Raw genomic sequence first — 12,528 nt, forward strand, 5'->3', positions numbered from 1 at the left:
GCTTGCTGGAGCATTGCTTGGATCTGGACTCTGGGCTACGGAGGAGCCAACAAAATGGAGGCCTGAAGAGGAAGTACGTTCATTGAAGTGAGCAACCTACATGTGGATCGCAACGTGGCTTGCTTACTGATCATTGCAGTTTGTTGCAAAAACGTGGACAACTAGACCCACAGCTGACTTAGGCTAGGAAGGAGTATGCTTATGGTACGAACTTGGCGGCTAACTGCAGGCTCATTTTTGCGATATTATTCATAGGTCATATTTACTTGCGTTCGTTCTACTGGTGATTTTACAATAATATGGGTTTTCTAGCCCACAACCTAACTATTAATGCGACAATTCTTCCAAATATGAGCGTTAATCTTCCACTCGACACAGAATGCCACTGATTAACATTACGAAAAGAATGATAATAAGCTAAGCACGTTTAAATGTGTGGAATCATTGGAAGGTGTGAAAATCGCTGTGATAGCTATTAATTCCCACGTCAACAGTCTTGAGATGGTTTGAAGCCGGAGGATCTACGTTCCCTATGAACCTTCTGACTCCATTTGGGATTGGGCAAGCCAATGACGAAGCGCTCAAATGCTAAGTCTGAGCCACCAGGGCCTCTGACGAAGCCGCTAACTTAATGAGCAGTTTTCAGGTTTGTGAAAGGGGTTTCACGCTCATACATTCTTAGCCCCACATTGAAAAGCAGAGGCGGGGACTCCGAAATAGCATCGATGAGCCAAGCCGCAACGTGTTTGAGGATTTGCTAAAGCCTTGAGAGTCCTCCGCAGGCGAGGTCTAATTCGCGGTCTTAGGCTGCGAGAATTCATCCGCAAATCATGCTGAAACGACGCGAATAACAGGGCTCATCTCGCCTGCTGGCGTTGGCGTTGGCCCCCGTAAGGTGTGACTGGCCAGGACCTTTGGTTGTGTAGTCAACCAGACAGTCCAGACTCCAGACCCTTTTCTTCCCCAGCCAAGATCAAAAAGAGCACTCCCTCATTCGGAAAGCGCACAAATGTGGGAATAGAAGCGGCCTTTTACTGTACATGTACTCCGTAGTCATTTTTAGGTCAATCTCAAATAATACGTAGTGCGTATGCCATACGAAACGCCAACTGGTGGAGCGTACCATTAAAAGTTCGCGGTCGCCTTCTCCGTACTTATACATGGTAATAACTAAATAATAAGCGATTCAGGACGTCATGAATAATAATACTAAATACGCCCTTCTTTTTTCTTTAACATTGTTGTCGTGGCTTGAAACTGCCTGGTGCGAAGAGGGCTCCGCACGAAGTACACTCCCACGTTTCCGCTCAAATCGCCCCAAATCCTGCTTAACGATAATAATAATATTGTTGGGGACAGGGGTTGCGGTCTGCATAATGCACAGGCTTGGACTTGCAATCGAGATGGGACAGGGTATGACTCATTTCGGCCAATTGTCAACTCACACTAACTGTAATTAGATGATTGCCGGCAAGATGTAACACCTCGAGGGCTTTCGTTATTGTCGATTCTATGTCACAGAGCCACAGACCACTCCCAGAGTACGAGTTCGCACACCAATCTAGTGAGAATCCACATGACCACGAAGCGCATCCTGGACCTAGTGTCACATAACTAGGGGCTAACTAGTTTCTTGCTACATTTTCCAATCAATCATTTGGGTGAGACAAATACGGGGGTCGCACAAAAGAGGAAAAAGGGGGGCTATGGCCGTCACGCTAGAAGCCACATATTGTACGTATTCTAGAGGTACGTGATACCCCGTACGGAGTAGTAACTAATAGTAAGTAATACTAAGTGACGCATGAGGCCGAAGGATTGGATTGCCCGCAATCCTTCGGCCGAGCTGCGTACTCACTACTCCGCGTCCATCATTATGATTTCCACGTGGTAAACGATCGCCTTGTTTCAAATATTCACCTTAATTAAAGTTTTGGGGGGCTTCTTATTCCTCTTCCTACCCAACCCAACCCTGTTGATGATCTAAATGGTTCTGGTGTTGCTCATCCCTTATAACTAGACAACTAGCGATTTTGCTTTACTTCTGCTCGACTTTCATCTACCCTCCCGACATATCAATTATTAATAAGTACGTGCTGGGAGGTGTGACCATTTAAGTCAATATCCGAGGCTATTCGTTTTATACAAGACCGCAAGCACAGTTAATCGTTTCGTCAAGAGCAACGGACACCCAGCAGAAAGGCTATTGTTTCACCTGAGTCACCGAGAAAACGCAACCAGATGGTTGCTCCAGTTGTTGAGATGCAGTCCACTAAGCACCATCCCACTACGCGGTTGATGCAAACAACCGATGCTTCGAAGCCTTTTACAAAGGTGTGTCTAGCTATCTATAACAGCTTGTTGTCACTATGCTGACGAGAACTCAAACAGGACCTTAAAGATCTCTTCGCGACGTTAATGGTCAGCCTCAAACTCGGCCTCAACCGTGTGCGATTCTCAAGAGTCGATTATTCGTTCACGATCGAGCAAGCAATTGCCAACCTTGGCTCGCTCAAATTCACGCAATCGGCCCGCATGCCTGACCCAAAAAACCCTAGCCGAATCATTACAACCACATCGACGACCACATTCTCGATGGGCAAGGAGATGGCACGGAGACTCTTGACCGATTTCGTCCAGGCTCGCTTCATGGAGCCCTTAAACGGAACGGTCGGCCATCTCAGTAGAAACACCGTCTGTCAGTTGACACCCAAAGGCATTGCCCTTTTGCAAATATTTTGTAACCGAAATGGCATTACGGCGCCGCATGTGATGAGGGTGCTAAAATCGTCCCGGAATCGGGTGACCCTTCTCTCTCTCGAGCGCGATGTCGAAACCGATCGGGTTGTGACCGATCGACCTACTGTGGAGGTTATCTTTCGCCGATTTGCTGGCACAGACAGACCGAAAATTCGACCCGCTTCGTCGGACTCCGATAGCATTAAAGGTAGCGAAAGCCACGATGGCATTGTTGGGGTGAAGTTTTCGAGAGACACAGGCCTGGATGGAAAGAAATATACGTACACATTCCATGGCAGGTCAGCCGTCGACTGGCTAATGGACTCATGCACGACGATCGATGAGAGGGAAGCTCACCTAATCTGTAAGGAATTTATCGAATGTGGACTTATCACTCGCATCCAGCACGAGGAAAGGTTCAACAATCCCGCCAGCGGTGCCACGACTGGCTTTTTCCAACCCACGTCTCAGTCTATATACACATTCACGGACCGAGGTCTCAAAGTTTGCGGTTGGGCAGTCGCCTCAGACAAGAATTCTGAAGAAGAAAAGGCAAACTCAATGATTGGTGTGTCATTTTGTGGTGCCGATGTGTCGAATAAAGCACGCTTGGATTATATTCTAGCGGACCCATCATTACGATTACAGTTCGGCGAATTTCTATGTGCTTCATTTTGCGAGGAGAATCTATCATTTTATCGTGACGTGTCTGACTTTGTGAACAAATACAATGGACTGAAAGCGTCTGGGGAGTTGCAGAAAAAGTCAAAAACCCAGGAGTTCCTTGCTACAGCTTATGGTAAGTGGCATAAACACCAACTATCCATCCTCTCATAACTGATCTATCGTATCTAGGTCTTTACAATGCATTCTTGGCTCCTGGCTCTCCTTGCGAACTCAACATTGACCACAGCCTGCGCAACCGACTTGCATCGAAGATGACTAACATTGGTGCCGATGAGGAGAAGTTTTCCCATCATCTCTCCGATGTGGTGGATTTGCTTGAGCTTGCTCAGGCTGCTGTCTTCAAGCTGATGGCTTGTGTATGCATTCTTCTTTAGCAGATGAAAGACGATTATAAAAATACTGACCTGGTTGAATGCAGGATTCGGTGCCCAAATTCTTTCGGATGCCGAAATATGCGGCTGTTCTTCAAGAGCACGAATTTGATACCATATCCGTCAGTCGATCATCCTCGCCGAGCGGCGCGTCTAAGTGAAGCGACTAAGCAACATCTCGAATTTTGTATCTTTACGACTGACGATTTTTGGGCACTGCGCCGTTGCCTAGCTGTTGAAATACACTTCACAGTCCGCCTGCTGTCGATAATTTATCTTTTCTTTCTTTCTTCCTTTTTTTGTTTCTTTTATAACGCTTAAGCGAGCAGGCGGTCTGGGTTATTACGCATATAGACTCATATTTACATTATCTTCGGTCAGTCGATAGCATTATCATAGACGGAGGCGTCGTCATTGGCTTTAGAGGATTATTTAGTGTTTGCCTTTCATAGGTGCTGTATTTTTTCGCAATTCTGTATTCTTATCTCGTCGACCGAGTCACTGTCATTGATGTAATCACCTCTAGAGCGATCACGATGAAGCTTTCATTTAGAGTGTAATTTGGCTTGTCTGATGGTTCACTAGGTTACAGCCTATATTCAAACTCAAAAGGGTCAAAACTCTATCGCTATCAACTAATCACTAATATAACATTGATTAATCTGACAATCACAAACTGCGGATGTAGAAGCAAGTATTTGAACGCGTTCAAAGGGATACCTGGCACTGTTTTCATACTGGCTAGTACGATTACCAGCCTATGTCAAACATTCAAATCATCTGTCCATTCTCATTCGAGAAGATTCAAGTAGATTTAAGCTTTCATGTCATACTACCTTTCAATAGTGTACAAGACAACCAGTTTATCCGGACATGTGCAAGATTTTATGCAAAGGAGAGCTTTAAGTTGCTTTACGACCTGCAGGCTTGCGATATAATTGCATGTCCTATCATTTACAAGACATGAGAAGAGAAGGCCATACACTTTGGATCCACGGAATAATTGTATGGTGATAGATCATCTCAACCCATTCATTCATGTACAACTTAGAAAAGGGAAAATCGAACTAACAGATCCGCCGGGGAATATAGAAGTACACAAAGTTACATAAAAGGGTCGAAAATGATTAGGTATTTCTTGCCAAGAGCTCTTTTAACGGTCCCTGGAAACCTTTTCTCCCTCTCATAAACCAATCGATCAATAACAAAAGCGCCATCACACCAAATACTGGCCCGGCGTAATTCATGTTCTCTGCCGTAACTGGCATCTGAGTTGGAAAAGGAACAAAAACAATAATGAAGATTCCAAACAAAATGGCATAAAGGTTAACACCCAGACCATAGCGACCCATTGTCCAGGGGCCAAATCTGACGGGTTCTCCGCCCGAAGACTGACTGAAGCGCCGTACAACAAGTAAGATTATGGGAATAATGTATGACAAATAGAGAGAGCATGTGGTCAGGGCTAATATTGCGCTCAGGGCCGTTGTTGACCCGATATTTATGAGGGAAATCAGTACGACGACAGCGCAGACCAATCCAATTGACCGAAAGGGTACATGAAACCGGCCATCGATCTATCTATTCATTAGTAAAGTGCAAAAGAATAGAAGATATGGGGAGCAGCAGTAACAAACATGAACAAAGAATTTAGAGAATGGAAGTCCTCCGTCCCTAGCAAATGCCCAGGTAAGTCGCGAGACGGAGGCAACAATGCCAATACTTGACAAAATCCCGATAAGTGTAATACCACACTGCATTACTGTGGCAGCCTTGACTGATTTTGTAGCGGAGTAGAATATCTCTATGCTGGGGAAGCCCGTTGAGGTATGCACAGCGGCGTTGAGATCACCGATGAAGAAAAGAAGAATGAGAATAAAGCCGAAAGCAAGCGTACCATTGATAGCGATTGATTGAACAAGAATTCTTGGAACCACTTTAGCTGGGTTACGCACTTCTTCGCTCATATGAATTGCACCGTCAAATCCTAAATATACCTTAGAAAATGAGAAATAGAAAGACCAATGAGCTGAAGGACATACCGAGAAAACAATATGTTACAGTCAACATTCCGAGGCACCATGAAATCCCGTCGTTTGACCAACCGCCGTTATTCATCATAGTCTTGAAAACAAATTCGGGAGTACTTCGATTGGCGAGAAGTACCAAGGGAACACTTAAGGCAATGAAAAATACAATATGAAAGATTCCGCCTAACAGCTGGATCGAGGGTAATAACTGTATGCCCCATACATTTACTGCGAAAGAGAAACCTGTCAAAGCCCACATGATCAATGTGCTATGCCAGCGAGCGGGAACATATGTTGGGTTGTTTAATATGACCATTCCCTGGATTTGGCCTGCTATCAGGAAGAAAATACTCGTCGCAGCTGCTTGCCATGCAAATACAGTCGCCCAGCCTTGGAACCAGGTAATGAACGGTCGGATCCGAGGCGGCGCAAACAGTGCGGTCCAGTGATATTGAGCTCCGGCAATTGGGCATATAGACGCCATCTCAGCTAGCGACAGTGCCAACGCCATTGTGCCGGTCAGAGAGAGGAGCATTCCCCAGACAAGTGATGATGGACCGCCGTTCACGAGGGAGGTAGAAAAGCTGCTTGCGACGCCCTCCCACGAAGCAAGTAGGGTCACGGACAATGCGAGAATAGATAGCGAATCAAATTTCCTCTTTTCTCGTCTTGTCAGCATTCCTACTTATTTCTCCGATGCTGAAAATATATACTCACATCAAGCTTTCTGTGCCCGCTAGAACCAGTCGAGTGCGTATAGTTTTGTCCCACGTCCAACCTTTTGTTATTCGACGTCGGTGGTCGCACCATATCGACAGCTACTGTCGTCTGTCTTTTGACCCCAAAATGGCCCATTTCAATGTTGCTATTCATGATGCCGTCGTTGTCAATCTATGCTTGCCAGTTGCTGCACAAACCAGACGTGAGACAACGGTTATCTATCAAGATGTAGCATCAAGCGAAAGGCATAACGCCGGCACATGCATGTGGCGACACGGTTAGATCATAAGCATTAAAAGTGTCTGCTGGCTAAACTATCAAGCTGAATTTACTCCGTAGTTAGTAAGTTAGTACTAAACTATCGAATAGCGCCAGAGACTTAACGCACCCAATAGTAGTCAATCATAATTTAAAATAGCGAAATTGCTATAAGAGGCTTAGCACAATTCGTGATATGCTAACCAGGATCGAGAGGCACCGCCGAGAAATTCAATATTTCTTACTTTCTTTCTTTCTTCCACCTTTTTCTTGGTTTTTTTCAGTTGGCGGTCAATGCGATATCGTACCATGTCTTAAGTTGACCGAGTGGCGTTCTGCGCCTGCGATTGCTTTGATACAGGGGCTTTTACTTTGATTAAATTCAACGATTCGCGTCCTTTATTCACAGCTATCCAACTAATGATGTATAACAAAAGCCGAGTCGAGAAATGCAATTGCATGACGATCAGTGTGATTTCTCGTGGTATTGTGGTCGAATTGCATGCTGTCAAGGCTGTCAACGGCTATGAGTGGCTGTCGACAACGGGACAGGGAACATGAATCGTTGCACCAATCACGAAAGAAGAGCTTCAATCAAGCCATCAATTAATCTGCACCGTCGCCTTGTCGGTCTGGCAAATCAAGCCGGCGACACTAAGCCAGTCGCACACGCGACATAAATTCGAACAGAGCTAAATACGCCTTCTGATTTGACCGGAGTCTAAGGTTTAACAACATCTTCCGAGTCTGCGCGCTTTCTCCTTCTAGATCCGTCTTGTGGCCGCCGTCTTTTGTCTCATACAGAGTCAGACTCAGGCACGGAGCCGTCCGGCATCGGTGGCGCTCTGGCTTTTTGCGTGTCTGTCAGGGGCACAACAGCGCTCGGCGCTTACGGTATGGACTTGAAAAATATTGAGATGGTCATCGACTGCAGTAATTACTGTTATTGCGGATGTTGGATACATCGTTGCCCCTGGGTCGAGGGAAATTCATCGACAGTAAGCCCTCCTGCGACTGACATACGTGGAAAGCTGCTCCAGCGTGACGACGACGCAAGCGTATGCGGATCACTTCACGCCGCGTACGGAGAAAAGAAGCTTCTGGCCTTCTATTAGCTGTAATAAGCCCACCCCTAGTCGACACTACGGGAAGCTAAGGCGGCCCAGGTGGGGTGAGGAGGGCAAAGACCTTCCATGCATCGATGTCAATAACGCTGCCATTCCACAATAATAATGAAAAGCCTCGCAGGCTTATCTACACGATTGCTTGGTCCACAAAGTCGCGGCTATCGCCAATTGCCATGCTTCCACCCCCTCCGTACGACGTGGGGCGTATGGATTACGGAATACTCTTCCTCTATGCCGTACGTACTATTCAACGGTCCTCTCACGGCGATAATGACGCCTCCCAAATTCTGGTTGGACGGGGACTGTCACCTTCTAAAACTGACTTAGTGATTCTCCACAATTCTCTATCACAACTTGCGACGCTGTGGCACTTTGAATGGCCCTGGGAATCGAAAACCCTCAAAACGCTAACGTGATAAGATGTGTGTGAACTTTGAAGCACCTGCATGTCAGCCCTGATTGAGTTCATAGGCTTGTTCCTGAATCTGTAATGGCCCAATGGTAAATCCCATCCACAGATACTTTACCGAGCATGCGCTCATTGCGTGCACGCCCGAACATGTGCTTTTGGCCTTTCTTTCATTTCCATATTATTATTCTTTCCCCGACTGTGGATAGGAACGGAACGTACAGCTGTAAATCCCACCCACGCACGAAGATGGGAGAATAAAAATTCGCATAGTTTCTTGCTTTGTGTTGGGCTGTTTTGTCTGTCTATGATTTATGAACTGGAGGGCGAGCAAGATACACCAATGGACATGTCACGTGTAGGCGCGGGTGCTCTTCCCCCGATATTCAGCATTTCGGACGATGATCATGGCGGGTATGCCGCTGTTGCTGTTTACACTCTGTTGCTTCTGACCGTCGTCGTCGTTGCAACACGATTGTCGGCAAGGTATTACATCGGACGAATCATTCAAGTTGATGACTTTCTTCTTGGAGGAGCCACAGTAAGTAGTGTATATTATCTTGTTTACGCGCGATGGCTGATGAGCGACAGATCGCAGGGCTAGTACAAAGTGTCATCGTGCAGCTAGCCATCAGTCATGGACTCGGCCAAAGGCAAGATATTGTCTCCACCAACAATTTGGATCTATTCCAAAGGGTAAGAATCTCTTTTTGTAACGTAGATCATATCTAATACCAGTTCGCTAAAATTACATTAGTATTTATATGTTGCACATATATTGCTCATCCTCACGATTGCCCTGAGCAAACTCTCCATCGCCCTACTCTTCAAAAGTCTTATGAGCAAAGGGGTTCCTTTTTATGCAAGCTGGTCTTTAATCGGAGTTATCACGGCATGGGCAGTGGCTTCGATCGTTGCTCTTGCAGTGCAATGTTCATCCCCTCACCCGTGGGACTTTGTGGATGGGAAGTGCATTGATCAGGTGAGTTCCAGGTTGGTCTTGGAGTAACCTACCTCCATGCTAACGAACTGAAAGGCTGCTCTCTTCCGTGCAATCGGCGCAATCAATATGATCACTGATTTGGGGTTGATTATCTTACCCTGTGTGGTTCTATGGGGGTACAGGTATCAACGACGAAGAGGGTACGAATTATTGGATTATTGTCCATCCGACTCGCGTATGTGTCTTCCTTCGAGCGATGATGATCAATTAGATATTCTAATCTATCACTTAGTGTCCCGGTTGCCGTTGCATTCCAAATTCACTACTATAATATTTTCACAGGCTCCCATGACAAAACCTGGACAGCTATGAACGCCAGTATTTGGGACCAGTAAATCACTTTAACTCGTTACTCCAGGATATTATTACTAACTGATAATAGGGCTGTGATGAACATTAGCATAATTACCACGGCTATTCCTTCGCTGGGCCGTCTCGCAGTTGAGCTACAGCCCAACGTAGGCGCCTTTGCCATGACTGAAAACCATGGCGTCAGAATACGCGACAAATACGCACTGTCTTCGCTAGCAAACCAGTATCCTCATCAATTCATCGAACAAAATCGACTTGGTACCCACACGTCTGTGCATGGTAGTGTCGAAGCGGGAGATACGGAGAGTATGGAAGGATTGGTGAGAGACGGAATGAATCAGAACGTGGTGACAATACAGCAGACGATTGATTTCAAGGTTGAGTGAAATCTGTTTATTGTAATGTTTAAATATCGGCACAACTTTTTATGTGTAACGCTGATAGTATATCCATTGACTTTCAACTATTGACCCTATGCCAACAGCTAATCACTGTGAGCAATAGCTGAAGTCCTCAAAGAGAATTTTTCGAAAAAATCGCTCAGTTCATGATAGTCTTCAAGGCCCGTGATTAAAGAGACATCTGACAATATCAGTGCTGGTCGGGGGAGATTTGCACAGATAAACCTACAGTGATCTGGTCGAACGACTACTACCGCTCCCTGCTTCTCATCAATCTGGTAGTTTTTATACGCATGCCCATGCCCAGAGTTGTAACTTTCACAATCAACAAATGTCTTGAACAAGTCTGATCCTGGTTATTAGATATTTTTAGTAATTTTACTGAAACTTTCCAAACATACCACGTATGCGCCACCGGCTATTTACCGGGGTGAAATGATCTGGAATCTGTTCCTGTTCAATGCCAATTCTGTCACCAGAAAGAAGAAGAATGGACTCGATAAAGCTGTCCCGGTCGTCATTTGATGGAGTCAATCGCGTTACTAGTCCATCTTCAGAAGAGAGGTAGTCGGCAAGCTGTTGCTCCTGATGTTAGTATGTGTAGACAAGTGAAAGGGCAAATAAGTCAATACTTTTGCAAGCCTCTTAGCGTTGTGTGTTTTCCTGATATCTCCAGCGAACACTACAACCCGCCACCGACCATCTGCGGGAAAGGCACGAACAAGCTGCATGGCTCTCGCGTCACAAAAACGCACAACCTGAAAACTAGGGAAGCGCATGCCAACAGTCAGCCCCCTTGCTAGGTCGACCTGACTCCTGGCAGTACATGTGAGGGACGAGTCCTCATACTTGGCCGTTAGGCCAGCTGTATATCTGCCAGCTTTAATAAAGTGCTCTGCAAATTCACCCAACTTATTATCCTCGGAGGAGCTATGGTTTGCTGAAAAAATTTGTACAAAAAAACGATCAAAATCGATAAGATCGGAAGCTACTTTTTTGCGCTCCAGGCAGTACGTTTCAAGGATTGAGGGCGATGCTTGTCCTTTTAAAACGGCTGCCAATTTCCAGCCCAGATTGTATCCGTCTTGTAGACTCACATTCATACCTTGTCCAGCCTTAGGACTATGGGTGTGGCATGCGTCGCCGGTCAGGAAAACTCGGTAATCTTTGTGGAAGTGGTCGACCAGTCGTTGACCGATTGAGTAAGCCGACCACCAGAAGGTCTCGGTTATCTCCATCGAATAGGGTGCAAATATCTCTTTTGCTGTCTTGTGTAAATCTTCTAGACGCACGTCCTTAGGGACGGTGCCGACCGGAAGTTGGATATAGAACCGGACCAGGGAGTTGCCTTCTCGAGGGATAATCTATTCTTATCAGTTGCTGTCACGTAGTTTTTTAAACATGAGTTGGAATATATACCATTAAATTTCCGTCTTTCGTATGCAAAGTTGCCTTTTTTCGGATATCTGGAAAATTCGTACGTGGATATACATCCATGACACCCCAGACTGCATCCGTACTGTCACCGATCATTTTGTACCCAAGGGAATGTCTAACGGTACTATGGGCGCCATCACACCCCTACCTGTATTAGAATTCACTGGTCTTAAACTGAGAGAAACCAAACGGCAATACTTACAAGAACATATTTAGCCCTGAAAGTACTCTCGATGCCTTCCTTCTCGGCCTTGACCACACATGGATACTCATCATTACGACTATTCCAATCCACCGCCACTTTCGTCACGTTCCAATTATATTCGACCTCCAGCCCACTCATTTCCTTCATTTTTGCAAGCAGCATGCCATTCACGCGCGCTTGGTTTAGAATCAGGTGCGGGTGGTGTGACAATCCCGGCATTGTATCAGCTGTCCGTCCCGTCCTGACCAGCCGTTTCCCTTCCACTGTCTCATCACTGGCATCCTCAGACCAGAAACATACCTCTAACACATGGTAGGCTTCCCGAAGTAACGTTTCAGATAACCCAAAAGATTCAAATACTTCGACAGTACGGCATTGCACGCCGTCAGCCTGGCCCAGTTGCATCGGTTCCGCATTTCGCTCGAGGATCTTGATCTGGGACGATGGAATTCCGCTTGAAGAGAGGAATGTGGCTGCGCAAAGGCCGGCTGAGCCAGAACCACAGATTATGATCGGAATCTGTAGAGGTTTATTGTTTGACATGATTTGTATAGTATTGCGCTCTGTGGTGTGTTTTGGGGGCTGTTTGTGGAATAATGCTCATATAAAGGCGGGGGGATTTGTATGAGTAAATTTGGGGTCATGGATCAAAAATCAGCAAAAGTACTTTGTCAGCACGGTGATAGACAGCATCTAATAGAGGTAGGATGCCGGCTTATTCCTATTCTAACTATCACAAGTGTATCGAAAGTAGCTTTAAAAAAAAAAAGGAAAAGCACATATATTGTACTCGCACGTATATAACTGGTCACCGAACGTTGAATGCCGG

At 45.8% G+C, this 12,528-nt stretch overlaps 4 protein-coding genes across 4 annotated transcripts; 2 read left to right on the forward strand and 2 right to left on the reverse strand.

The window, feature by feature from the left end:
* Window positions 1-2,262: 2,262 nt before the first annotated feature.
* On the forward strand, window positions 2,263-3,958 carry BGW36DRAFT_291699 (putative developmental regulator flbA; the record flags this gene model as incomplete). Its single annotated transcript, XM_046210859.1, has 4 exons — window positions 2,263-2,334; window positions 2,392-3,538; window positions 3,595-3,782; window positions 3,845-3,958. The coding sequence occupies 4 exons, from the start codon at window positions 2,263-2,265 to the stop codon at window positions 3,956-3,958; spliced, it is 1,521 nt and encodes a 506-aa protein (XP_046073815.1).
* Window positions 3,959-4,916: 958 nt separating this feature from the next.
* On the reverse strand, window positions 4,917-6,817 carry BGW36DRAFT_123291 (putative amino acid permease). Its single transcript, XM_046209294.1, has 4 exons — window positions 6,545-6,817; window positions 5,840-6,485; window positions 5,435-5,784; window positions 4,917-5,374 (listed from the first exon to the last, which is right to left on the reverse strand). Exons 1-4 carry the CDS (start codon window positions 6,698-6,700, stop codon window positions 4,925-4,927), a joined length of 1,602 nt encoding a protein of 533 aa, XP_046073816.1. The 5' UTR covers window positions 6,701-6,817; the 3' UTR covers window positions 4,917-4,924.
* Window positions 6,818-8,684: 1,867 nt separating this feature from the next.
* On the forward strand, window positions 8,685-10,042 carry BGW36DRAFT_424948 (uncharacterized protein; the record flags this gene model as incomplete). The annotated part of the gene is made up of 6 exons (XM_046220042.1): window positions 8,685-8,882; window positions 8,933-9,037; window positions 9,099-9,323; window positions 9,378-9,484; window positions 9,577-9,675; window positions 9,727-10,042. The coding sequence occupies 6 exons, from the start codon at window positions 8,685-8,687 to the stop codon at window positions 10,040-10,042; spliced, it is 1,050 nt and encodes a 349-aa protein (XP_046073817.1).
* Window positions 10,043-10,091: 49 nt separating this feature from the next.
* On the reverse strand, window positions 10,092-12,478 carry BGW36DRAFT_123294 (putative phenol 2-monooxygenase). Its single transcript, XM_046209295.1, has 6 exons — window positions 11,697-12,478; window positions 11,477-11,638; window positions 10,690-11,421; window positions 10,459-10,633; window positions 10,287-10,403; window positions 10,092-10,238 (listed from the first exon to the last, which is right to left on the reverse strand). The coding sequence occupies exons 1-6, from the start codon at window positions 12,240-12,242 to the stop codon at window positions 10,141-10,143; spliced, it is 1,830 nt and encodes a 609-aa protein (XP_046073818.1). The 5' UTR covers window positions 12,243-12,478; the 3' UTR covers window positions 10,092-10,140.
* Window positions 12,479-12,528: the final 50 nt, after the last annotated feature.

Source organism: Talaromyces proteolyticus (assembly GCF_021365285.1).
Source record: "Talaromyces proteolyticus strain PMI_201 chromosome Unknown BGW36scaffold_4, whole genome shotgun sequence".
Classification (NCBI taxonomy): domain Eukaryota; kingdom Fungi; phylum Ascomycota; class Eurotiomycetes; order Eurotiales; family Trichocomaceae; genus Talaromyces; species Talaromyces proteolyticus.